The 27,746-nt window shown below is 55.0% G+C and overlaps 4 protein-coding genes across 4 annotated transcripts; all 4 read left to right on the forward strand.

The window, feature by feature from the left end:
• Positions 1-1,940: 1,940 nt before the first annotated feature.
• Positions 1,941-3,544, forward strand: INS49_010322 (uncharacterized protein; the record flags this gene model as incomplete). The annotated part of the gene is made up of 5 exons (XM_043171048.1): positions 1,941-2,186; positions 2,268-2,333; positions 2,431-3,027; positions 3,124-3,353; positions 3,412-3,544. 5 exons carry the CDS (start codon positions 1,941-1,943, stop codon positions 3,542-3,544), a joined length of 1,272 nt encoding a protein of 423 aa, XP_043025613.1.
• Positions 3,545-7,392: 3,848 nt separating this feature from the next.
• INS49_010323 (uncharacterized protein) lies at positions 7,393-11,473 on the forward strand (the record flags this gene model as incomplete). The annotated part of the gene is made up of 2 exons (XM_043171049.1): positions 7,393-10,229; positions 10,288-11,473. The coding sequence occupies 2 exons, from the start codon at positions 7,393-7,395 to the stop codon at positions 11,471-11,473; spliced, it is 4,023 nt and encodes a 1,340-aa protein (XP_043025614.1).
• Positions 11,474-16,806: 5,333 nt separating this feature from the next.
• INS49_010324 (uncharacterized protein) lies at positions 16,807-18,219 on the forward strand (the record flags this gene model as incomplete). The annotated part of the gene is made up of 2 exons (XM_043171050.1): positions 16,807-18,114; positions 18,172-18,219. 2 exons carry the CDS (start codon positions 16,807-16,809, stop codon positions 18,217-18,219), a joined length of 1,356 nt encoding a protein of 451 aa, XP_043025615.1.
• Positions 18,220-20,483: 2,264 nt separating this feature from the next.
• On the forward strand, positions 20,484-25,093 carry INS49_010325 (uncharacterized protein; the record flags this gene model as incomplete). The annotated part of the gene is made up of 2 exons (XM_043171051.1): positions 20,484-24,340; positions 24,406-25,093. The coding sequence occupies 2 exons, from the start codon at positions 20,484-20,486 to the stop codon at positions 25,091-25,093; spliced, it is 4,545 nt and encodes a 1,514-aa protein (XP_043025616.1).
• Between the last annotated feature and the right edge of the window lie 2,653 nt (positions 25,094-27,746).

The following is a 27,746-nucleotide window of genomic DNA, read 5'->3' on the forward strand; positions in this document are numbered from 1 at the left end:
ATTAATAAAAATTTAATAATATTTTAAATATTATTTATATTTATATTATATAATTTTTATAATAATAATAAAAAATTATTATTATTATAAAAATTTTATTATATATAATTTATTAAAATATTTATTAAATAAATAATTAAGTATTTTATTAATATTTTTTATATAAGAATTATAAATTATAATTTTAAGTTAATATATTTATAATAAATTAAGTTAATTAAAGTTTAAGTAAGCATTTTATTAATTATATATTTTTTAATAAAAATTAATAACTTTTTAATATTATTAATTATATTTATAAATTTTTATAATAAATATTATAAGAAATAAAATTAATAAAATAAAGAAATATTAATAAAATAAATAATGCTTAAAAGTAAATTAATAATAATAATTTAATAATAAGTAAGTTATAATTATTAAAAAAAAAAGTTATTAATTTTTTTAAGCTTTAAAAGTTAAGGCTTTCTTTTATTATTAAGTCTTTTTATATTAGCTAAAAGTATAATGCATAACTTATATTTACTTATAATATAGCATTATATTAACTTTAATAATTATAATAATTATAAGCTTTATTTATTAATAAAATAAAGCTTTATTAAGTTTTATTAAGTTTTAAAAAAGAATTAAAAATAAGTTTATAATAAGTTTATTTTTAATAAAGTTTTATATATAATAAATATATATTTCTTAAATAATAATAAATATATATATAAATATTATAAGGAATATTATTTAATTTATTTAATTTTTATAATATTTACTTAAGGAATTTAATAATATAAGGAGGCTTAAAGAAGCAATTATTATTATATAATGCTTATTAATAAAAAGAATATAATTTTTAAGTTAAGGAAATCTTTATAAAGTTGCCTTTTTTACTTTATTAATTTATAATGCTTATAATTATTAATTAATATTAATAAGTTTCTTATATATATAATAATTATATGGGAAGTAATTATATATTAATATTATTTTATTTAAATTCTAAGAGGCTATATGCCCCGGAGGGGATAACTAAAGTAGCCTTTTAAGTGCGAGGGTCGTACTTGCCAACACTAACCCCCTCGTGCTTGCTCTGTCGATCATTGAGGTGTGAGCCATCATCGCTCATGCCTGCTGTAATGACTACCAAAAGATGTATGCAGTGAGTAGGTTCCAAAGCAAAAGCAGATATAAAAAGTGTATCGTAATTGGACATCTGCTAATTCTGAGGGTTGTAGAGATTACCTGGTTCCCCTCGATCCAGACGAAACCCCATCCGAAATGATGAGAATAACATGTGATAATGCATTGTATTTGGAGATGCCTATAAAAGAGTAACAGAGAGCCACGAGGGCTTCGCTGAAGACATGAGGGACGAAGATGCAGGAACTACCGAGTGATACGCCCTGATCCATAAGTCAAGTGGAGACCATGACCAGAGGTAAGTTCTACTCGAGTGTGATGAGTGAGAAGAGAAGATGGTCATAGACCGCAGAGGCATCATGTGCCAACTCAACGCTTAAGGTGCTACCCATTTTGGATAACAGTTCTTTGCTTTCTGAATACTGTCTCACCAAAAGCAGAATCGATGATATACTAATATGTATCTTGTGACACTGTCGTTGGTGTGCATCACTGCTGTTCTTGAGACATGCTCTGGACGTTGCTCACACACTGCTCATGTGTCCTGAACCATGGTCCGTCCCTCTCGAGGCGACATGAAATCCCCACGAGGACATTCAACCATATCCACTCCTGCGTCCCTTAGAATTGAACAGACAAATCTTCCATTATCGGTTGAGCTCACGACATAGCAACCTGAAAGCCTCACATCTCGAAGTGTTGCGGTTTGATAGGGGTTCCAATGATGCAAGCGCATGAGCGTTGAAGATTTCAAACACTGACTTGATGGTTCCTGTAGTTCGACCGTATGCGATGTCTACGAAACCATGGCTGCAGACTCACCGAGTATCAGTCCGACGGTACACTCAGAAGACGGACACCGCGGCGACGACCGGCCATTGATGCCACACGGTACCGAGTGGAACGGGAAGGACCTTCTTGGGCTGGTCCGTGATGACAGCAGCCCCTTTGCCAACATCTGGGACGTCAGGATTCTGCTTGAAGAGGTTGAGACACAAGTCCAAGCTCAAGTAGTTGACATCCCAGAAGTCCACGCTGGCGCGAACAACTACGTGCGTGCTGTAACGACTGACCTGGCCAGCGGCACTCCTGTGCGATCTGCTGCTTGATGCTAACCATGAGAATGGGGACAGGGTTTCCACCTCGGGCTCTCTGATGATAGAGATGTGATGGCGCGTGTCGCGAGGGCTGATGTGCTCGTGAACATGCCGAACTATGACGGCTTTCCTCTGACCTGGCTACACAACTGAGTGGCTGCGAGATTTGAAACGTTGCTGACTTAGAACTTTGGCAAAGAGGTCACTCCTCACCCAAGCAGCCAGGAGTCGCTCAGCCTTGTTGAACAAGCCATTGCCGGCCGCCTTCGTCGCCACATGGCTTTTCTGGGCGAACTTCCAGCCCGTGGAGTGGATGCCCAAGATGTTCCCGCTGCACCCTGCTGGCAACCGAGACTTCTGCATCGCCATGCTTGAGGCAAAATTTGAAGGCTTGATCGGCAATCAAGGTGACAGGATCGGGTGGGAGGAAGATAAGCTGACTGTCGGCCCACTAGCATCCGCTGCAAAACAATCACTTCTCCGCCTCATACCCCTGATCCTCCCAGAGGGCGACGACGAGGTCCTGTACCGGCTTGTGCTCCAGCACGACGACTTTGGCCTCCACAGTATTTCGGTCGACGTGGACGAGGCAGGGGAGCTCAGCCTGACTTCAGTGTATGACTGGGAGACGGGCTGTATCATCCCAGTCATCCTTAGCGAAATCGAGTTCTCGATCGCTGGGTGCCGCCTGATCGTCGACGAGAAGGGCGAGCCGTCGGTCCATCTACGGTCGGACCAGGAGCGTGAGCCGGAGCGGAGCGCCCAGAATCAACGATACTCTGCTGATTTCCTGAACGTGAGTCCAGCCCCCTTTCTCTGGTCCTGTGTCATAACCCATCTGCTCCTACCACACCTTCCTTCGTAAGCTGACATGTGTGCGGGAGGATCACAGGCAATCTACGAGTGCTCACCTTACCTCAAGAGGGTCCTGCGCGCCGGCAACGATGCTCGGCGGCTGTGGTCCACTCTGAAGCGGTGGAAAGGAGACAGCCCTGAAGAATTCTTTGGCCAGCTTGGGTCATGGGCTGAGGCACGGATGGGCGAGATGGGAGCAGAGATCCCTGCCGCTCACCAACCGGACCTGACTGAACAAGCAGGACCCAAAGTAGAAAAGAATGCATTGTATGTGTAATGTACAGAACTCGCAGTCAGTAGACAGGCGTCTGATACACTATGGCAGCCAGAATTCAAGATTTGAGTGTACCAGCTCGCTACAGGACATGACTCTCGGGTTCAGAGCGTTGGCAACCTATGTGCTTGTTTTGACCTTCCACCTGCTGAATATCATCACCGCCGAGAATTTTTCTCCTTGAGTTGACAGCGACCTTCTAGGTGTAAGAGAAGAGGCTGTTCCCATGGCGTTGCCCGTCGTCGAAGCGTGTGAGGCTGGAACCGACGGCTCAGCAACCCACTGTCCGTGCCCCGGATGAGCGAGTGATGCGCAGTAGATCGCCTTGCCCGTCCGATATCACGTGGTGAGAAGTGATGAATCAGACACAAAATTCTCACAGGTCCATGAAAGTATACTGTATACCAGGGGTGCATCGCCTTCAGAGTGGAGTGAGGGCTGTTCTGGTTTGTGGGGGCTTACACCAGGCGGTCTGTCCATCATCGGATCCCAATACCACGGCCCTTTGTCATGAGAGCAGACCCCTGTTCAATCGAAGCCGCCATGCCGTTCTCCGGGAAATAGGGCGTCTACCCGAGAGCAGCCCCTGAATATCTCTCCGAAATAAGGCGCACCCTCTTGTCTGTCAGTAAACAGGTCTACCCGTCCTCACCTCGCCTCCGAGGAGGGGCAGACCTGGGGCCATGATTGAATGATGATGGTGTTTCGAAATGAACAAATTAGATTTCGCCCTTCGCGCATGCCGAAACCCAATCGCTCTGAATCAGGTCACAGGGCGGGATGGATGGGATGTGCGGTGCGGTGCAGTGCAGTGCAGACACCTGCGATCATCGGACCCGAGAGCCAAAATGCCACCCACCCCTATGCGAGCATACGTGTAGGTACGTATTAACAGTAGTCTGTTCTAATAGTGTATACTAGGGAACGGGAAGGAGACATCTAGATCGAATTCCCATGTGCGATTGCGGTACGGTGGACATGGGCCCAGGAACCGCTCACGGACGGCTTTTTCTGGCTGGGCCAAGCCAAAAAAATAGATAAAAAAGTTGGTTTGATCTACGGTGCATGCACAACACAACTCCTCCAGATTGCAACATGGCGGCTGCCGCGATACCACCGATACCACAGTACCGGCCCCGCCCAGCCGTACGCGAAACACGATTCGCAGGGACGAGCTGGACCCAGTGCTCGATCGATTACCGAGCAGGACTCCCAAGGACTCAAGGAGCGCGCCCGTCCGGGCTACGAAAGAGCATCTTGTTGTCGTGGACGGCAGCAAGATTAGGAGCCGTCTGTGCAATAGATCTATCACACCTATAGTACACAAAACCAGTGGACTAAGGCAGCCTCATCGTGTGCTATGCTAGACCACATGCGAGTAACAATAATACTCGAGGCGTCGGTGGCTTGCAGAATGCTGCTGGGTGCATGTCCCACCAGCAGGCGGACAGCACAGTAAGAAAATCCCGGCGGATCCAAAGTCGTCCCAGGCTCCCCCTTGTCACTCCCTTTGCCATCTTTTTTCACTTGGTATTCCTCGCCTCGCTGTGGATGGAAATAGAACAGAAGAGGAGGAACCCCCGGCGAACAATCTACGCGACAAACTTGAAGTCCCCAATTTTATTTTAGCACATGCAAATTTACCCGTATTCCGGTCCACCAGATGTTACAGTAGCTGCCGGTCCTCCTTTTCAATTTTTTTGACAAGCGGAAAAGGCTCTCTGACAGGGCGCCTATCGCGTGCTACTGTCACGGCTTTACAACGTGCCCGTTGCCCGTGCCCTATTCCCGCCTGACCGCCTGTCTCTTTTCCTCACAGCCAAAGTGGGCGAGTGGTGAGTCCATGTTGAACCTAGGACAGACGGACGGACGGACAGACAAGCACGAGACCAAACACACGAGCGACACGGGCACAGGCACAACACGCGCGCACAACCACACCACAGCCCGTGTGCGCTCTGTGTGGCGCGCGCTCCCGTGGTGTGCGGTGATGCCCGTGCCACAGTCATTCAACAACATGGCCCGTCCGGGCCATTCTCGAGAGTTGCAGGCAGACAATGAATGAATGCTACAGTAGCCCACCGACAACCCCCCTCCTCATCCCAAGAGAACAAACGACATTAGGGGGCAATGTATGTATGTGTGTGCTCGAATAATAGTCTGGGAATATCCGTGCTGCATCAGAAACCCTCGCCAAGGCCACAAGGCGCCCAGCCTACTGCCGTACACACACAATTTGTCGCCCGGTGGACGTCGGGGGCCCTGGGCGCTGCTGTTGGTCTAGTTCAGGTCAATGATCGTCGAGGCCAAATCCCCGCGCCGGATCGGGACACTCTCTCGAAGGAAGAGACGGCGGACAGGGCGACCGCGAATGACTGGACAGCCAGCAGCGGCACAGAGGCAGGCGGGCTCGTGTCGGTCGTCGATCAGCTGCAAATAGCCCAGCTGGGCCACCACCACCACCTCCTCCTCAGCTGAGTCCTTCGTTGGCAGAGCAAGGCACAGCGGCAAGGCAACGCTGCAGCATATTGGGGGCTTGCATTGCGTTCCCGCGTAGAACTATTCACTCCCGTGCGAGCGACTCACTCACTCTACATACACGCACATGCAAGGCCAGCAGGCCGTATTGACTGACTAAATGACAAAATGATTGAGTGCTTGACTGACCGACCGACCGTTCTGTTCATTTCCTCTGCGTCCGGACGGCCCGCTAATCACCCATCGATACTCGGCTCCGCACAACCCCTCCCCCTTCTCTCCTCTCGTCTCCTCTCCCCGTTGTGCGTGCGTTGCGACTGACCCCTGTGCCGCTTTGTTGTTGCTGTTGGAACTTGTACCAGAATTTCAAGTTTTCGATCGACTCCCTGGCCCTATCCTATCGCGCGAGGCGGATTTCTGCAATAGCCCTCTCGTCTTATACCCCAAGAAATCCATGTCCACGCTGCCTGTTAGACTTTCCCTGCTTACCCCAAAAACCACAATCAACAACCCCCCCCCCAATTGCCACTCAAGTTGTAGACTACCTACATACCTAGTCTCCCCCGTCACCCGTCACCCACTCAGCCACTACGTCAACCCATCTCTCTATCCGGCACTTGGGTGATCGCATGGGGGAAGCATGCCTGGCTAGCACGGCCTCATAAGTTGAATTTGCAACCCTTCCCTGCAGAGCCGAGAGAGCCACTGCCCGCACTCCCTGCGCGGTGAAGTCACATCATACCACCGACAGTCGAAACGCCAATCTCCAGCAGTCCGGTTTGTTTCGTGACAGAGACCCCCCTGGGCCCTGGACTGGGGGGGCCTGGCTGTGGCGTGTCCGTGTCTTGGATCCACCCACCAAGCGCTTCCGAGCGACTGAGCGAGACATAGAGAGATAGAGAGGGACGGTGTTCGTTTTCGGGCTGTCGGGGCAAACCAATCAATCCCACCTCAGAACTTCCACACTACCTAGCCTACTCCTTCCAAGCCTCCACCCGCACAACGCACATCGTATTCCCTCGTCCCTCAACCGCCGCCCCCCGAAGTCTTTGATCAGACCTCTCGAACAGCCTCCTCCCCCGCCACCAAGCACCGTTTGCCAGCTACTCCGGAACGAGCCACCAAGATCGCTGCTCGGACAGCCTGCCACTCTCCTGCGGCGGCGCCATTGTACAACTAGCGTACCGCTTGATCGGAGACGAGATTACACTGTGTTCGCCTCGCCCGCCCTCTGCCGGCCAGAGCCCGAACAGACTCACTGCGACGCTCCGGTACGAGGCCACGAGGTGAACGGGCGGTGGCCTCTCTTGTACCCTTTTTTTTCGACGGCGGCAAACAAGACCAATCCTATCCCATCATCACTACAGCCGCGGGCCTGTCTCCATCAGCTCCTCTTATCCCCCCCCCCCCCTCCAGCCTCGGCTGTTGAACCGAGACCCCGACCTGCTTCGTTCGAGGAGAGCTGTCCTGTCAGTTGATCCAGTGCGCGAGTGTCTTGCGTTTTGATTAAGATCCACCCGGCTGCTTGACAGCTTCCATGACTTTGGCAATGAGATGAACGGATCAACGCTGACGACGGCCGCTCCGGCTGTCAAGCCCAGCGCGATCCACCGCTCTCATTCCTCGCCAGACCTCTTTCTCGATGCAGCCCCGCTGACAAAGTCCTCGCTGAGTATCAGCTCCCCAAACGAGTTCGACCACGGTTTCAGCGAAGCCGCCACCGCCCAGGGTGACTCCCAGTCCGAGCCGGCCACTCGAAGCTTCGAGGTGCCTTCTTTCGATTTCGGCTCAGACGTCGAGACACATCTGCCTTTCGAGTCGAAACTGTCTAAACCGCAGGTCGTCAAGCCGGATGACAAGGCAGTAAGCCCGCGCTGGCCAAGCAAGCTTCTGGAGCCTATGGCTGTTCCGAAGGCCGCCACGACCAAGTCGAGCCGGTCCAAGTCGATCGCCGACCGCCCACGGTCATGGTTACCCAGCAAGTCAGCAGACGGAACCGAGAAGGCCTCGGTGCTGAAGAAGGCGAGGAAGCCGGACGATAATGAGAGGGCAAAGGACGACAAAGACGCTGGCAAAACCACCGAAAAGACCGAGAAACCCGAGAAAACCGAGACGCCAAAGTTTCTTACAACTAGGGACAGGTCGTCCTCGTTCGCCGATTTCGCCCGCAAATCCTGGATCGCATCATCCAGATCGCCGTCGCCCAAAGCAGATGGAGAAAGAAAGGCATCGTCGAGGGGTGATGATGCGGCAGTGGAAGCCGAGGCGCCAAAGAAAGACGCGTCACTCTTATCGCCCAACAAGCTCGGCCGACGCCGTCTCACAGCCAGCAGCCCCAGCGGCAGCGAGAGGAGCAAGTCGTCAGATTCGCTGAGTGGCACCAGCCGAGCCCTGAATAGGGCCAGCGTTTACTTTGGGAAAATAAAGCAGAAACCACCACAGGACATACCGAAAGACGGTACCCACCTAGTAGTGCCCTCCCAAGGGTCACCATCGAAGAATGAGGCCGTTTCTCCAGCGACATCTTTAGGGACACCCGAAAAATTAAATCCGCGGCTCTCGTCGCAGACCGCTCTGTCCTCGACATCGGATACCAGCAGCGGTGGTACGGGCAGCACCGGCATAACGGAACCCTCGCAAAATTCGGAGACGATGGCACAGAGGTCACAACCGCCGCGCGATCCTTTGTGGGCGGCCTTCCGGCGGCTCGACTCGGAATTCTCCATATTCCTGGGCAAGTCGTCTACGGCTCAGAGGGTCCTTGTTGCCAGGAACACGCTGATACCATTCTTACGGAACCACGGCAACCACACCTCCAATAAGGACAATAACTTGCTGTCCCCCGAAGACATCGACAGGCGGGCGACGATCTTGCACAAGTGGTGGAACGGCTTGCTCGACCTGCTTGACGGCTCTGCTATCAAGAATGCTGGTGCTCCTGCCATGAGCTTCGCGGCCATCCAGGCGAATAGCTCAAGTGCCGCCATGCAGCCCGTGGCGGGGGTCGACCGGCCCGGACTGCTCGAACTCATAACTTTAATCATGATGCGCCCTGAGTGGAGGCTGAGTACGCCCGGCTTCCGCCCTCTCAAGGATCGCTCTCCGCGCGAGGTTGTACGCGGCCGCGCCGACACCAAGGACTCGATTGATTTCATTGCCGAGTCTGCTGAGCACAACGTCCGGACCATGTTCGTCAACAATCTGCTGACGCAAATGTCAATCGTCGTTGAGAAGATGTCCAGCAGGCATGCTCCCGTCTCGCTGGTAACTTTCTGTGGCAAGGCTTGTGCATATGCGTTTTTCTTCATCCCTGGGATTGCCGAGGTGCTTGTCCGCCTGTGGGGCCTAACGCCAGATTTATTGAGACGAGTCGCGGACGAGTTCAGTTTGCCCAGGAGGAGCAAAGGTGAAAGCGAAGACATTGTCTCTCTGTTTCCTTCGACGTTACACAAGCTGGGCTGGACCTCCGTCAAGACAATGACGGATAATTTGCGATTGACGACCAAGCTGTCTTTGGTAGCCGCCAAAATCCCTTGGCATGGTCCATGGATCTCCAGATGGCGCGGCGGCGACACGGATCTCTTCTTCATCTTCTGCAAGTACTATTACATTCTTGCAGAGGACTTTATGCCGATGGATTTGCCGTTGTTTGAGAAGGCACGCGCGCCGGCGTACGCGCTCATACACGCACAGCTCCTGAGCGTGCTGGATACGACCATCCACCACCGCCAGGCGGCATTCGACAACATGATGGCACCGAACGTGCTGGACTCGGCGAATGGCGCGGACGCCATGGCCGCCGCTCTGGCTCAGTTGCCACCCAGCAACCTCCTAAGGGGCATGGACGAGAACCGGCTGATCGTCCTGCTAAAGGACATGCTTGGAGACAACTCGGTCGGGGGCCTGGAATCCGGCGCCAGGCAGACTTTTGCCACGGCGTTCATGGGCATCCTGAAAGCGGCGACTAAGAAGACACCGGTCTTCAAGCAGGCCCCAGTCCTCGTGCTTGTCGACTTTTTACAAGAAGTTCTGCAGGCATTCGACACATATGCTGGGTATAGCGATCCCAGTATCAAAGGCCGGCCAGAGGAGGCGGCCGTCGCCATGGACCATATAGATTGGAATTTCTGGCTCGACGTCTTCCACAAAATCCTCTTTGAATCCAACAGCACCATGTCGGAGATCCGGATCCTGTCGTTTTTGTACTCGGCATGGGATGTCCTTGCCGCCGACCCCTCCAGGAAAGAGAAGCTGTGCACTGGTTGGTTACTTACCGAGGAAGTTTTTGACAAATTCTTCAACAACTACACGCCTATGGTGCGCGCTTACTTTATGCGCCTGCTATGTTGGAGGATATGTCGCGACCAAGGCAGCGCTAATGAGTTGGATATGTGAGTTGATCTCGTGCCCATCCTGCGAAAGAGTACCGAACTAATGACCCTTGTGCAGGAAAATATTTATGCTTGTTTCTGAGCGGCTCAAGAAAGTATGGTCGCACTATCTCTGGCTGAAGCAGGACGCCGAATCGTCGAATAAGTTGCTCCCTTCGACAGCGCCAGCCCACCCACAGCCTGGCAAACGGTTTATGATCATCCGCATGGAAATGACACCTCCTCAGACTGGCTTGTTGCAGGCTGGTTTCGACACAATGAATGGCACTTTAGGCTTCGGAGGCGTCGACTACAGCAGCCCCGGGTCGGGTGACAGCGGCGACAACTCGAACGAGCCAGGCGAGGGGACGTACAAGAAGAGGTGGTCCATTTTCGGCAAGATGTTGAGCTTCGCCTCGACAAGTGCTCCTGGAGGCTCTGCGACTGCGAATGCGCCCAGGCGAAACAACTCAGCGGACGAACTCGAAATCGCACGGCGTGCCACAGCAACAGCACGGTCCGGCCCTCCAACTCCGCCCAAGGGCTCGCTGCCTGAATCTGATGCGTCTTCGACTGGATCCAGCCCGGTGTATGAATCGACGCAGTTTGTCTTCAAGTTCACTCTAGGCGCTCTCCCGTGGAATCCTGCGCCAGACATGATGGGGCATGCCGGCAGCTTACTGTCGATGCTCCCGCGCGAGCGCGTGCTGACGAGGCCGCGCCTTCCAGCCCCAGCTCAGGCAAGAGTCAGCGCACGAGCGGCGTCGACTGGCGGGCGAAGCGACAGCCCGCCACCGCCAGCTGCGGGCATGCCCCGTCCCGAGAGGATGCACTCGGGGCTTTCTCAGGGGGGCTTGGTAAACGAGGCCCGCAATGCTGCGACCCTCAATGCGGAGAACGAAGCTGCGGATACGAAAGACAGCAGCAGCTTTTCCGTCGCTCCCAACCTGCCACCGATCGAGCGGGTGACGAGCGTCGAATCCAATCATGACGGGTCAATGAAGAGCGCGACATCCGATGAGAGCAACCGACTCGAGATCCCGCGCGGCAGATCCGAGGTCGAACGACAGGTCGTGCAGCCTGTGGAACCCACTGGATTCTTGCGCCAGCGAGCGACATACACTGGGCGTGCGCTGGCGGAGTGGGGCATCGTCGTGAACGAGTGCAACTCGTTCGTGGAGAGGCGCCGCGACGAGGGCGTGTGTGGGCTGCAAGAGGTCGAGGTGCCCAGTCTGGGGGTCGAAAACCTGCGGCGCATGGGTTAGAAGCCCTCTGCGCATGACGGGTCTCGACACCAGGGGCCCTCACGGCCCGAGAATGAAGACGACATCTACGATAAGCTTCGGAGCTGGATTGCGAAGAAGCGGTCCATAAGCATATATGTTCGACCTTCTGAGAAAGCGAACAGGCAACTGAGTTGGCCAGGCTTGCCACGGCCTGGGGCCAGAAGGAGGAGCGACGCGTGACGTTTGCACCTGCAGCTTTTTACCTTGCATTGCACCACACATTGGCTCCTTCCGACATCCACAAAAGGGAGCGACGAATGGGTATTAATGTGTAGCGGCCAAAGCTCGATCTGCGACTTGGTATTTTGCATTCATCCCTTCCTTTGGGAGCAAACACCGCATTGTATTTTGGAAGATATCATTGCTGTTGGGTTGGAGTTCTTCCCTGCATTATCTGGCGTTCCATGGATCTGTTTTTATGGGGTGTCTACGAACACGGCATTTTAGAAGGGTCGGGGGCGGGGACGGTGGAGGCCTTTCTCTTTTTGTGCGCAGAGCAGCGAAGTCCTGAAATTGGCATTGTCACGTCTTTGGAAGGCTGTCGGGTCTCTTTCTGTCTACGAAGGGATTCGTGTATCAAATAAACACCTGTGTGGGACAGGCATTCTGCGGCACATCCGAACTCAAGTGAAATCATGAGCTACCCACCCACTGGTACTTACATGCACCTACCTTCTCGTGCTACCTAGGCTGTCACAGCAATTTTGCCTCTGCCCTCTTTACCATCCACATGATTTCGTCCTGGGCGACATCGTGCAGCGGGACCTACCAAAACGAGTAACGCTCGAAGACGGATTCCACGAGGAGTTACCAGAGTGGCCCCAGACGCAAGAGAACACACAAGCACTCGCTTGTCGAGGTCCACGGGGACGGACTCATACTCGCTCGGTAGGTAGGCATTGACCACGAAGATGACACCTGAGCATTCTGGCAGGTCATACATCGTCGAACATATTGTCCGAGCACGATGTGCTGCCTGGCCTGAGGATACTGCCGAGGTCTCAGCCCTGTGACCTGGATAGCGCGGGCTCCCAGCACCACGATCATGGCCCAAAACCTGCACTTGCAGAGCTCCTGCTCCTCGTCCCACACCCAAATCGACAAGCCAAACCAGTCTGGCCAGCCGGTCAGCGCGGCAAGTCAATCGTCGAACCGAACGCTCACGATCTCTGACACTGACTCGTTACCGTGCGCGGAGATCAGAAGCAGATGAGGTCGATCGTACGACGCTTGGATCAGACCCGCGGTGGCACGGTGGCACGAGACAGTAGCCGCACAGCTCCTTTGTGGTCGAACGACGACCTGATAGCGCCTCGCCCACGCCGCACAGGGTGCGGGGGCAGCCGTGGACGATGCAAGGCATGTGGCTCTCGAGTCCCCCAGGACGCTGCACCGCAGGGTCCAAGAACCGGACGGCACGCCCATATAGAAAAGCCTCGCCCTCCGCACTCTTCCACTCAAGCCTCTCCACACGAATGCCGGGCGGGCGGCGGGATGGCGATCGCAGGAGGGCGATCGCAGGGCGAGACAGGCGGCATTCCAGCATATGCGTCTCGAAGCTGCACCGCCATGTTTCTAGTCGTGGCCCATTCCAGAGCTAGACATAGTCTGGCCCGGGCGAGAGGTCCATGTGGCATCGCCGGGGGTGCCAGGCTGTGCACACGCGTCACTGGCATTCTTTTGCGCCGGGGTGGCCACATTCCGGGGGCCGGCCATGCAGTAGCCCCAGGCTCTGCCCTTCCGTGCGGGTGGTCCGGCGGGATGGGTGTTTCGAGGCCGCGGCGGGAGACGGCAACTACGTGCCAAGCGCAATTGGATTCTCCGGGGGTGCCGCCGCCGCTGAGAGGAGTCTGGGGGAAATGGAGCTAGCAGCCCAGGAGCTGATTTCTCGACGCCATGAGACTCTGAATTTCCCTATCTGCTCGGTGCCGTCGCACAGAATGGCAATGAGGCGTCATCTTGGCGCTGGTCATGTTCGGCTTCACACTTGGAAAACGTAGGTAGTCGTTTCTCAGCAGGTTTCTAGAAGTGCGCACGTACGGTATTATTAGCCCCCAGCGTTGCATCTCGTGTGGTTGGTTGCTGGGTACCTCCCGTATGCTCAGCTCCTCGGCAGCGTATTCACACACACTCCAGGGCCGGGCGAGGCGAGGATAGCCATGCTTGTTGAGATGAACCCCGATCGGTCTCAGCCGAGGGCGGAAACAGATTGTGACTGATACCGGAGGTCGAGATGGCCAAATGGTAATAAGTAATACACAATACCTAGGCAGGTATGAAAGACCGCGCGTACATTGCTTACGGCTGCCAGCCAGATCCAGCTATCTGCTTCGGTTGTTGCGTTGCTGGGGAGGAGGAATCGATTGCGACTGCTTGAGAGGGGAGAAAAGTGAATGCCCTAAAAGAGAAGGAAGCCGACCCGGCGGGTCCACATCGCCGGGCTCATCACGGTAGCAGAAGTCTAACGGTTGGCAACGCAAATGAAAGCCTTGGGTGAACATACGACCAGAGCCGATGATCAGCATCAGTTATTGCCTGTTTCATAATTGAGGGCATTTCTTGTTTGGGAATCATGCGCTGTTGATGCAGCCAGGACGAGACTCGCCAACGTCGCCTCGGTGGTCGAGGTGGACACTCAATATTGGGAATTGCGAGCAGCGGAAATGAGGACCAGGAGGCTTGCTGAATCCTGGGGCCGCGGATATCAACTCTCCACCTCCGTGACGACGGCAGAGAGCATCAGCCAGCGGCCAACGCCCAAAAGAGATGGTGCGATACTCGCGCGGCCTTGGGCCATCGCAATGAGTTGGCAGATTAGGGACGTCAACTAGGAGAATTATTGGCCTTCATTTCGTCGATCAGATCGCGGGGAGGGCCTATGGATGGATGGCCTGTCAGGCCTGCCCCCCTCCTCTCCCCCCCCAAGAGGGGCGGCGGTCCTCGGTTGTGTCCCCAGAGTCTGTGCATACACAAAAACCTTGATGTGGTACATTGCATGGCTTTACGTACGTACATAGATAGACAGATAGATAGATTGGGCGCAGGTAACCGTGCGGCCGGACCAGGGCCAGGGCACTGAGAGAATAATGATACGGCAACGGCAGAACGGGTGATGTCTTTCTGTCATGACCAGGACAAGATCCGAACCAAGCTGCAGGGTTGCCACTCGACAGAAGCCAATTAGAACCAGTCCTTGATGCTCCAAGTGTTCTAAAGCCTTATGACGTTGCTGAGGAACTTTGCATCAATGGGAATTTTAAAATTGGGTTTCTTTTCTTGGATGCCCAGGCGAGCTGGCGGTTGTGAACAGGGCTGAGCCGGTTCGGCAACAGCCTGTGATGTGCTGTTTGGGAGGTCGGCACGGCGGCTGGACGGCCAGCGCAGATGAAGAGATGCAAATTGCGCCTCCCCCGTGGCTGCGAGTCCAACCTGTCAGCCTGCCAACCAGGACGCCAAGAGGCACGACATCAACAACTGGGCCGCCGGTGCTGCGGCGTGGTCTCCTTCCAGATGCAGGCTACGATGGTAGCCAATGTTTAGGACCACGAAATCGAGCATCCAGCCCCTCCACGATGGCACTGGCCGGCCGGGTCAGGTGCAGCCCGACCAATACCAGCCGCCCTTCCAAATGCTTGGCTTAGCCTGGGAAATTTGGGGTTCCCAAAGGGGACTAAGTCAGGTACAGGGCCAGAAGCCGGGGTCGAGGTGGTGTGGCCCCATGGAAAGGTTTGTGTCGATCTGAGCAAGGGAGGGGTCAGCCGACATCAATCTCAACCAAGGGAGAGAGATGACAACACACGACCAACCACCATCAACACCCGCGATATGGCGAGATGGCAGAGGCGGCTGAGATTGACGATGGGTCAAAAGGACAAAGCACTGTTGCCCACTGGCTCCAGCCATCGCGGCAGCCGTAGGCACGTCCTTCAACGCGGCAACTGATCGTCCAACAAAGAACATCTGCCACCGTGGAGATCCTCATCATGGCTGCCACCGCCGCCCTGTATGCTCGCTCTCGCTTTATCCCTTCCTCCTCACTCTCTAGCCAAAGTGTGCAACGACCGCATAACGACCGAGTGTCTATGATCGTCTGTCAGTCCCCGCATTTTTATTAAGAGTAGAACCGAGCATCATCAGTGCTCCACGTCGTCCTCCTTGAGTCCCCGAAGTATACAGAGAGCCCCCTTTCGCAACATCACAGTCTAGCTGCGCCTCCTTCCAGGAGTCCTCTCTGCGACCATACCCAAGCCCTTTTTAGGTCTCTGAGCCGGTGAGTCCCATCCTGATTGCGCTGGTGCAGGCCGGATCTGCACTCTGGCCCTCGCCGGCATCCTGGGCTCGACGGCACCGTCACATTCGTATGGCCGTGTCGCCGGGCAGAGGGGGGTTTGCCCGCAGAGGCTTGGCCCTCGTGTCGTGCGTCTGTTCTCGTGCGTTGCAGTCGTTGCAGCCGGGCCCTGCTGCTAAAAGTCAATCGGCGTCGCCCATCTCCTAGTCTGGTCTGACCCTCCCCTGGGCTAATTTAATCTCGCGTGCAACAGGGCCCACCCCATATCCCATCCCGTTGACAGCCACGAGACCCCTGGCCGTCGAGCTCTGGATAATCTCCCGTCCTGGCTCCATCTCTCATTTCCAGCTTTGCTCCTTCGCCCACACGCACCACGCGCCCGCACGCCCTCACGCCCACACGGCACCCCAGGCCACGCTGCCGCTCCCTCTTTTGCGCCTCTCCCCTTTCCCGACCCCTGTCCCTCCCACAGGTTCCGCTCATAATCCTCGCCGGTCCCTCTCGTTCAAGTGCCCACTGTCCTCCTCGCGAGACTCCTCACCCTTCTGGTCCCACGGCATCGCGTCGCTTCCTCCGTCCAACAGAGAGTCGTTGCTCTCTACCACATTCTTTTGGAACTCGCGAACAACCTCGACACTACGTCTAGTCTCGTCGTCCGTTCGTTCGTTAATTCCCAGCATCTCGTCCTGCTCGATCCATCTCGAACAGGTACCCGGATTCGCAACCTCATTAAACGTCGTTCATCTAAACAAAAAAAAATGTGAGCCAGTCCCTGCCCATTTTGTGTGTATCTCGAGAGAGCGATACATGGTCGAGACTGGAAGGCCCTCGCTACTGTGCTCTGGAGTGACTTTGCCGGGGCCCGCAATCCTCGTCTATCATTTTGGCACTATCCCACAGTGCAATTGCGGTCCTGTCGCAGGGACCATGTCGATGTTCAGGACGCATACTGACATGGCTGTTTAGCTCTCACACACCAAAGTAGTATCAGACATCTTCAGGAAAATCTGACCCAGAACTCAAAATGAAGGGAGCTCTTAACATTGCCATTGCAGCATCTCTGGCTGCCGGTGTTACCGCCCAGCCTCACGCGCACCATCACCGACACCAGCACGCCAAGAAGCACGACCAGGCCCCTCATGTGGTCCAGCTTAAGCAGCGCGGACCCTCCCCCGTCCTGAACGAGCGGGATGTGGTCGTGGTCTACGAGACCCCCCTCGAGACGGCTTACGTGCTGGGCGGCGAGTCAATCACTCCCGAGGAGGCGGAGGATTGTCTGAGGGACAAGCTGTGCGAAATCGTTGGAGAGTCGGAGCCCACCTTTGTCACCCCAACGCCGACGCCGACACCGACCCCGAGCCAGCCGTCCACCTCGGCTGCCAAGTCAACTTCCGCGGCCGCTGGCGAATTCTTCGAGGCCAAGGTCAACAAGGTCGCCACTCCCTCGAGCAGCTCCGCCGAGCCCGCCTCGTCTTCGCCTGCTCCCAAGGCCACTTCGAGCTCGTCCTCCTCGGGCGCATCCGGCATCGACGCGGACTTCCCCGACGGAGAGATCGACTGCAGCACGCTGCCCACCGAGTACGGCGCCGTTGCTGTCACCCAGGTTAATCACTCTGGATGGGGTGGTCTTCTGAACGTTGGCACTGGTGCCTTCACCGTGGGCTCCACCAAGGCCATCTCCAGCTACTCGGCCCCTGACGGTGGTCTGGAGCCCGGCATGTTCGGCACCTACCAGTGCCCTGAGGGCTACGACATGGCTCAGTGGCCTGAGGGCGCCCAGGGCGCCACCGGCCAGTCCATTGGTGGCCTCTGGTGCGGCCTCGACAACAAGCTCTACCTCACCCGCCCTGACAGCACCAAGAAGCTCTGCCAGAAAGGTGCAGGCAACGTCAAGGTCGTCAACAAGCTGAGCGACAAGGTGTCCCTGTGCAAGACCTCTTACCCCGGTAAGGAGGATATGATCCTGTCAAACGTTGTCGAGGGTGGTGCCACCTACAACCTCTACAACCCCTACCAGAACCAGTCGTACGTGTGGGGTGGAGCTTCTACCTCTGCTCAGTACTACGTCAACCTGAAGGGCCTCGACAAGGACATTGCTTGCCAGTGGACCAGCCCCAAACCTTACTCCAACAATGCTGGCAACTGGGCCGGTGTCAACCTGGGCACCAGCGTGAACGACGATGGCACGACCTTCCTGTCCATCTTCCACAACACGCCCACCAGCAACACTCCCCTGGACTTCAACATCGAGCTGAGCGGCGACGTCAGCCAGAAGTGCACGTACTCGTACTCGTCCAACTCCTTCAGCCCTAGCAACGGCAACGGCTGCACGGTATGTCACTTTTCCCTCTGACCGTGGTTACGCCGGACTTGACTAACTCTGTGACAGGTCGCTGCGCAAGCCGGTGGCACCATCTTCGTGACTCTTTCCAACTAAGCGCCATGTCATGATGATACGCCTTCTCGCGATTTCCTGTTCAGCGTCATTTTCTACTTGATACCTCGAGAGACGGCGGATTCCGCAGTCTCAGTCCCGGCCTGATTCCCCACCACTGGGGGGTTCTTGGCTAGCACCTGAGGCCCGGAACGCCTACTATACTTATATGTGCACATAATTGCTATTGTATTATTTCTAAAAGGAAACGGTGTCGACAGCCCTGCCGTCCAGTCGCACTCGGGACAAAACTCGCGTCTCGACCAACAGGGTTGGAAATCCTGTGCGGATCCAACCCTTTGAAGCAACCCTGCATACGACTGGACGACGAGCGGCAGTGCAACATGTCGATTGGGGCTCCGCAGATCATTTCGACCAATCCACTGTGGCCATCTCGTCAGACAACATGGGTATATGTGGAGGGCTTTATTTATTCAAATTCTTTGGCGATCTGGTTGTCATGTTTGGATACATTGATGATGATGGGCGGAGCGAGTCTGGCCTGCCAGGCCTTTCAAAACCGGGCAGGAACAGCCTCAAGTCGTCGACCTCGGGGGGATTGGGGTTGGCAGGAGTTGGGGAGAAGGGTGTGTCTGATTGATGGCAGGATATGTCGGATGCAAAGAGAAGATGAAAGGCGCCAAGGGGCTGAACTTGCATCTGCGAAGGAGGCCGTTCTCTCCGGGGGGCCAGATTCTGATCTTGACCAAGCCCACTTAGCCTACATTGCCAGAGCGGAAATCAAGATGTCAATTCTTTCTTTTTCCTTTGTACAGCTTTGGGGCCAAGACGCCTGCCTGCCGGTCCAATTCACCGCTGTCGACGCCGTTTCTTGAGGGAGAACAAAACTACCTTAAATGCGTCTCATTATATACACACAACATTTGGATCGGAACTTTGACCAAGGCGTTTGTGATCAGTGAGATGTGTTGTGTCTACAAGCTGTCCTATGTCAGATTCTCTCCTGTGCCATGAGCTACCTGGCTATGTAGTTGTACCACTCATTGTAGATCTCCATCCGATGTCATACATGCTTGCGTAGACAAGGTGTCGTCGAAGGCGTTGTTAAATGTGAGGTGAGGCTCAAAGTCCCTGATGGCGTGGGGGAGCCGGGTTCTCTGCTCCGGAGACTCGGGACATTTCCAGGGTGTGACATCAGGAAACTCCACCGCACAGGGAAAGGCGCCGTTGAAACTTGATGCTCGCGGTTGAAACAAACTCGCACTGCGGCCTACCAACGTGGGCCTAAAACCTTTGGCTCTGGCTCTCGCAGTGCTGCTTGCTGCCCACCACCTCGCTCTCCCGAGCTTATCCACGCGTCAGGCAGCCAGTTGCATGAAGCTTGGAAGTCGTCCACTGAGCCTGGCCGGAAGAACTGGTCACACGTGCCTGCATCTAGCTGTAATCGACTTTGGAGTACACAGTTGTCAATATGTGAAGGTTGGAGTTAGTTTCCCGCCCGCTCATGGAGAATGCCCCCAAAGGCCCCTACCCTGCCTGACGCAGCTACGGTGGAGCCAGCGTGGCTCTAGTGACGAGGAGTGTTTCAAGCTCCTGAGGTCTGGAAGCTTGTGCGCCGAATCAGGCTGGAGCCACTCGGAGCTGTGAGCGAGGGCTATCTCACGCTAGGCCTACACCGTCGTGTTGAGGGGACGCCCTCTCCTGGTGCAGCAGAGCGCGGGAGGACCCACACTGTCTGACTGGGCGAGGCAGGCTGGCAGGCACAGGCAGGCACAGGGCAGGGCCAAGGCCAAGGCGCCTACGGCCCACGGCCCACGGCTAGGGGAGCTGTGCTGTCAGTTGCGTACCTCTCTATTCTTAGCTTGGTTTGCACAGTACCTAGGTACCAGGCACGGACAACATACGCCTGCGGTTTGCCCGTACCTATGCCGTATGCCTCAGAACTCGGGCGCCCTGAGACGAGACGACGCCACCCATGCCATCCATCGCCTGGGTTAGCATAAGCAGACCCATCCTTTGACAGGACCTGACCTGCCTTCGACGACGACGACGACACTTCATCGTTTTCCCACTATTCGTACAGAACCATTATCGCAAAGCCCCTCCCGCATCGCCATTTGTACTGCTTGCCTTTCTGACCGCGCATCGTGTCCACTCAGCGCCCTCCTCTCATCGACCCGCGACTTAGCCAGCTCGAAGCACCAGCTCGGACCCTCCTCCTCCCCGATCGACACGCAGACAGACAGACACACACCTCTCTCCCCAATCCCCTCCTTCATGATTACCACAACGCTCCGGCCGACACGATGAAGGCCTGGGGAGCTTACAAGGCTGTCGCCTTGCTGCTGACTGCCCTCTGTACGACGCCACTGGCTGTCCAAGCCAAGGACGACCCAAACATCGCCGTCAAGGAATTCCCACACTACCCTCAGAACCTCAACTACTTCGACCAGTCCGATATAATCCTCTTCCAAGACATCAGCGACCAGAATGTATACCAGTCCAATGACGGCGGCAAGACATGGGACCGCGTGTCCGATGTCCCCGAGGGCAAGGCCTTTGCCCTCGTCATGCACGAGTTCAGCAAAGAGCGGGCCTACATCCTGACCGAGGGCGTGACACACTACATGACCCTCGACCGTGGCAAGACCTGGAAGACATTCTTCACCGATGCCGAGATGAGCATATTCCGAGGCGAGATCTTCAACTTCCACGCCAGCGACCCCGACCGCATTATATTCAATGGCATGGACTGCCAGAGCATCTTCTGTGACGAGATAGCAATGTACACGACAGATGGCTTCAGGAGCGACGCCAAGTTCCTCCGCGGCAATACCGCAGGGTGCTGGTGGGCAAAGTCCTCGGATCTGTTCACAACAGGCCAGGAGGATCTGGACAAGCAGCGCATCCTGTGCGCCGTGAGGGACTCCTTCTCCCCGCTGAGATCAGATACCCGCCTGCTCATCTCGGACAACTTCTTCTCTGCCAAGGACTCCAAGGGCGCGATACAGGAATTCGAGCCGAACCTGGACACCAACAGGCCCGTACAGGGCATTGTGAATGTCGCTGCCGTCAAGAAGTTCCTCCTGGTCGCCACAACTTCCCTCAACACGGACGAGATGGCATTGTTTGTCACCGACGACACGCTCAAGTGGCACCGGGCCATGTTCCCTACAGACCACCGCATCGATCAAGAGGCGTATACCGTGTTGGAGAGCACAAATTACAGCATCCAGGTTGATGTCATGACCACGCGCCCGTCCAACCCCATGGGTGTCATGTTCACGAGCAACTCCAACGGCACGTTCTTCACTCGCAACATTGAGCACACAAATCGTAACATGATGGGCCATGTCGACTTTGAGAAGATCGCCGGTATACAGGGAATATTCTTGGTCAACAAGGTGGACAACTACGATGAGGTGGAGAAGAGCTTCTTGGCCGAGAAGAAGATCATTTCGGAGATTACCCATGACGATGGGCGAACCTTTGATTACGTCCAGACGCACGACGCTGGCGACAGGATCCATCTGCACTCCGTAACGCAGCTGATCAACGTTGGCAGGGTCTTCTCAAGTCCGGCCCCTGGGTTGATCATGGCCAATGGCAATCCCGGAGACTACCTGAAGCCTTATTCCGAAGCAAAGCTGTACATCTCCGACGATGCCGGCATGCATTGGTTGGAGGGACCTTTCGGGCCACACAAGTACGAGTTCGGTGATCAGGGTAACATTTTGGTGGCAATCCACGACTCTAACAAGGATGACGTCGGTGAATTCAAGTACTCGCTTAACCACGGAAAGGACTGGAAGACCGTCGACCTACCGAACGGTCTCAAGATCAAGCCCTGGGTTCTGACAACGACCCCTGATTCCACGAGTCTCAAATTCATCCTCACTGGTCAGACTGGCGACGATGATAATCCCAAGTTCCACGTTATTTCCATCGACTTTGAGGGTCTGCACGAGCGTACCTGTGAGAAAGGGGATATGGAGGACTGGTGGGCTAGGGTGGATAAAGATGGCAAGCCTACGTGTCTCATGGGCCACACGCAGAAGTACACGCGCAGAAAGAAGGACGCCGACTGCTTTATGAAACAGGAATTCCACCTGGTCACGGTCGAGACGACCGACTGTGACTGCACCGATGACGACTTTGAATGCGACTACAACTTCCGCAGGAAGGATGGGCAGTGTGAGGCCGCCGGCCCGGTCATCGCACCAGATGGCGCTTGCAAGAATGCAGGCCCGGACGATACCTTCAAGGGCTCGTCGGGGTGGCGTTTGATCCCCGGAAATACGTGCAAGAGGACGTCTGGCAAGCAGAAGGACGACCCGGTGGAGCGCAAGTGTGGCGAATCGCAGTCTCCGCCCAAGGCTCCCGGCAGCGGCAAGGTCGAGGCGTCACAGTACGTCTTCAAGAACTCCAGAGATGTCGAGAAGCTTTATCTTGAGCGCGGCGAGTCGAGCTCTTCGGACGACGAGACCATCATCGCAAGAGCTGACGGAAAGATCATGATTACTCATGACGCCGGCAAGACCTGGAAGGAGCCCGATGCCTTGAAAAGCCAGTACTGGAGGATCGTTCCGCATACATTCTTCAAGGATATGGCCTTTTTCATCAAGACAGATGGAAAGGTTACCTACACGATTAACAGAGGTAGTACCTTCGATGAATTCGAGGCGCCCACGAAGCCCAACCCGAAGTCTCGGTACTCGCCACTTTCGTTCCACCCCGACAAGAGAGACTGGATCATCTGGGTCGGCCAAAAGTGCACATCCGACGGCGACAACTGCTACGATGAGGCCTCGCTCTCCAAGGATCGTGGTGATAACTGGAAGACCATCATGCGCTATGTTAACCGGTGCGAGTTCACCGGATCCAGCGCTTTCAGATTCCGCAAGAACGACCAGATCATCTGCAGGGCCAGGCAGCGGGAAGACAGCGACGTTAACGACAATCCCTGGGTCCTTGTTGGCAGCAACGACTTCTTCGATACCAAGAAGGTGCTCCAAGATGATGTCAAGGACTTCGCGACCATGTCGGAGTTTATCGTTGTGGCAACCCAGAACACCACCAAGAACACCCTCCGGGCTCTCACCAGTCTCGACGGCGAAACATATGCCGAGGCACACTTCCCCTACAACTTCGAGGTCCCTCACCAGCACGCATACACCGTTCTCGACAGCTCCACTCACGCCATCAACCTGTTTGTGGCCACCGAGACGTCAGATGACGTACAACACGGAGACATCATGAAGAGTAACTCGAACGGCACCTCTTACGTCATGTCCATCTCGGGTGTCAATTGTGACAAGAATTACTTTGTGGACTTTGAGAAGATGCTGGGCCTCGAGGGCGTCACGATGGTCAACATCTACGCAAATCGGGACAAGAAGAATGAGCCAAAGAAGCTTCGCACTCAGATCAGTCATAACGATGGCGCTGAGTGGGCTTACCTGCCGCCTCCTGACAGGGATTCTGAGGACAAGAAGTTTGACTGCAGTGGTAAGGGCGATGAGAAGTGTGCTCTGCACATCCATGGCTACACCGAACGCAGGGACCACCGCAAGACATTCTCATCCGCTGGAGCCGTTGGCCTCATGTTTGGCTGGGGCAATGTTGGTCCGTACCTGGGCAAGCTCGAGGAGTCCGACACGTACATGACCACCGACGCCGGCATCAGCTGGAAACAAGTCAGGAAAGGCCGCTGGCTTTGGCAGTATGGAGACCAGGGCTCTACTATTGTAATAGTGCCACTGGAGAAGAAGACGAAAACTGCATCGTACACCATGGACGAGGGTAAGACGTGGACCGACTTCGAGTTTGCTCAAGATGAGAGGAAGGTCATCGATTTCACCACACAAGCATCTGGCGTCTCGCGGAAGTTCGTTGTGTGGACAGAGGACGGCGACGACACCCAAGCTACGACCCTCGACTTCACGGGATTGGCTGATCGGCCGTGCGAGCAAAAGGACGACCCTGCAGAGTCCGACTACCGCATCTGGTCGCCCAACCACCCACTCCAGGGCGACGACTGCCTCTTCGGGCATGTGACGCAGTACATGCGCAAGAAAGTAGACAAGCAGTGTTACAACGGGTACAGGATACAGCACGTCTACAACGTCCAGAACTGCACCTGCAGTCGACGGGACTACGAATGGTCAGTCGCTAGCATCCTCCACCCTGCCGCCGCATGCGTGACCCACTTACTAACGTCACCAACAGCGACTACAATTACGAGCTTGACAACCACGGCTCGTGCCAACTGGTCAAGGGCCTCCAGCCAGTTGACCATATCCAGTGGTGCAAGGATGACCCGTCCCGAGAAGTATACTATGAACCAACAGGCTATCGCAAGATCCCCCTGTCGACGTGCCAAGACGGCATGGAATTTGACAAGCAGGCCCCCCAGCACATCTGCCCAGGAAAAGAGGACGAGTATGCAAAGAAGCACCGCATCTCAGGCGTGGGGCTGTTCTTCGCCATCACGGTCCCCTTCGCGGTGGCCGCGGCGGCCGGGTGGTACGTGTACACCAACTATAGCCACAAATTCGGCCAGATCAGGCTGGGCGAGCCGTCCAACGCTTCCCCGGCGGGGTTCGGCGGCGGGGCATTCGACTCGGACTCGCCCTGGGTGCGGTACCCAGTCGTTGCGGTCAGCGCGGCGGCTGCTGTGGCAGGCGCGGTGCCGCTGGTCGTCGTGGCGGTGTGGAGGGCCGGCGTCGCGGCCTTCGACAGGTGGCGTTATGGAAGCGGCGTCGGCGGTGGCTGGAGCAGTCTCAACGGCGGCGGCGGCGGTAGGAACAGGCCATTCACGACCCGGGACAGCTTCGCGCGCGGGAGGGGCGACTACGCCCACGTCGACGACGACGAGGGGGAGTTACTTGGGGAGGACAGTGATGAGGAGGTATAGATGGTGTGTCGTTGCAGGCGGCTAGGGCTTGTCGCCAGCAGGGAAGGTTGGTGGGCAGAGGGAAGGGCAAGAGGAGGGAGAGTCTTGGGTGGTGGTGTTGGGTAAACTGGGCCGGCCGGTGTGAGTGATGGGTGTGGGGGCTGGCTGGGTGGAACGGATGGTTCAAGCGGTGTGGGGGGCACATTGTCTAGGCATAAGGCGCTGGGGAAATCGATTATTATTCTTGTTTGTTGTCGTGTCTGCTACAGGTTGGAACAGTGAATGGACGTCCGTCGTCTGTCTTGTGCCTCACTTTATGTCGAGAAGAATACGGTGAGGTGTCTGTGCAACGTCCAAGGCCCGCTTGATGTTTGAGAATGGGATGGAAAAGACTGAGGGAAGAGACAACAACGCTACTGGCCCGAAAGGATGGTCACCCTCAGAAACATGAGAGAGTGAACCGTGGCCTGCGGGCAGAGGAGGCAGAGCAAGTCTCCATACAGACTCCTGGGGCTAGCGCGCGTCTGCTCGTGATGACTGACGGGGACAAGGCATCGAAGAAGGCTGTCTATGTGGGTACAAGTCGTGTGCGCGGCTCGTGGGCACAGCCTGGACACTCTGTGGGCCGAGTTTGTGAGCACCCAGGGAACAGTGGACGCCAGATGCAAGTGCATTATATGTTGCTCTGTGGGCTATGCTGCCGCTGTGCCTCGCCTGGCAAGCACGATGAGTCCGCCGTACTGTCGTCTCGGTCCCGCAAGCTCCCGCCAACGAATCCACCCCTCCCCCTTTTCTTTTTCTTTTCTTTTCTCTGTCTCTCTTCCCCCCTCCCCTCTCCCCACCTCTCTCTTTCCAGTCAAAGCTTCTTCTGGGCGGGAACGTGAAGAGAGTATGCGAGACTGTGATGATGGAGGGGGGGAGTGGTCTGTGACATCACGCTCGAGGGAGGGTGTTTTGTCTCATTGTGCCTGCAAAGGACAGCGTCTAGCTTGGACTGGATTCCTGGTCCCATTGATGTTGTCTGTGGATGGGTGAGGACCTGTGTGGGCGGGCTGGCTGGCCTGCCCATCCATGTGAAGCTCACCTTGACTCCCTCTGGCTTTCTGACCGGATCTCCTGACTGGATACCTGACCGACTGGCTGACTGATCTACTACAGCTGGAACCTGAAGAACGTCTGGGTTGGTTGAGGTCATGTTTAACCGGCGTCTCTGAGTTCATCATTGGTGTTGACCGGTCCAGAAGTTCCAAGGACTGACATCGCCGCAGGGGTGGAAGATCGCTCTTCCTGCCGCCGCTCGTTTCGACGTGTCATCTCGCCAGAGCGCCGTGCTGCAACCAGCGGCAGAGATTGCTCAGAGCACCGTAGGGGAGCGAGGCAGGCAGGGAGAGCACGAGGAAGAGCCCCGTCAGGCAAGAGCTCAACACTCGCAGTCGCTACTCCTCAAAGGCGGATGGCTTCCTTGTCCTTGGCTGTGGAACGCGGGTACGCTGCCCGCTTGCCAGTCGTCACTGGTGACGGAAGAATTCTGGAAGACGTGGGCTCCCGCGACAAGCATGAGGCTGGGCGGAACGGTGCTCCCGCGGCAGCACATTCCGGGGCGGCCACCCTCGCGTCGATTGGCTGCTTGCATGCGAGAGACGAGTCACTTAATTCTCGCTGTAATTAAGTGACTTGTTGCTCGCTGTAGGATGGCAGCATATCGCAAATTTCGGTCCTTTTCCACAGACGCACAAGCACGGCGCGATCGGAGGAAGAACACTCGACTGCAAGGAGTAGGCGCATGATATACTGTCGTTTGGTTGGTCTGATCCGGGTGGATTCATCAGGATGTGCCTTCTTCGCACACAGAGATGTTTCTCGGGACCGGAGGTTGAACCACAGAGACTTGGTCACAAAAGTAGCCCGCGCATTTGTCGTCTGCTGTCAAAACGAGAGGGCTCAACTGGTATGGTGTACCAGGATGGTGTGCTTGTCACTCAACCAATGTCCAGACGCAAGCTGCATGCAGGTGACTCTATGCATGCAGCTAACAAGCGCGCCCGTGATCCTCTCCAGGCGTGCGTCAGACGGAAACCAAAAATTGACAGCGCATCCCAATCGGACCGTAACCCAGCAGCCAAGGACTTGGGGCGATGTCGACGTCTGATCTGTGCGACTTCTGCCTGTGTGTCTGCCTGGCAGAGCCGCACGTTGGGAGGCCATTCTTATCTATGATTGCCCCTTTCTCCCACGAGAAATAGGGCCAAGCCATTCGTTGAGACTGATCCTTCGGCCCGCGCCGTGAAACAGACTCATGCCTGTACGCTGCCCTACGCGAAGTGCGTCTCACATCGTTCCAAAAGTAAGGGGGTGTGTGGGGGGAGGGGGAGGGGGTTCAGTCGAATTGTCAGACCTTGGTGTAGCCCGAGAATTGGCATGGGATGTTGCACACAACGCATGCAGTCCAGTGATCCTTGTCACAGCCTTAAAAGGACCCCATAGCCAGAGGGTCCGGGGCTGAAGACCAACAGAACTGACCCAAGGCTCTGGGCCGATGGAGCAATAGTTGCAGCAAGCAGGCATTACAATGATATGCAGGGCTCTTTTGCAGGATCTGACTGATATCGTGTCTGTTGGGACAGCGCGACAGTCCTCGGAGTAAAGTTTGTTCGCGAAGCGACGGTTGTGATGC

The sequence above is a fragment of the Diaporthe citri genome (assembly GCF_014595645.1).
Source record: "Diaporthe citri strain NFHF-8-4 chromosome Unknown scaffold_4, whole genome shotgun sequence".
NCBI classification, from domain to species: Eukaryota; Fungi; Ascomycota; class Sordariomycetes; order Diaporthales; family Diaporthaceae; genus Diaporthe; species Diaporthe citri.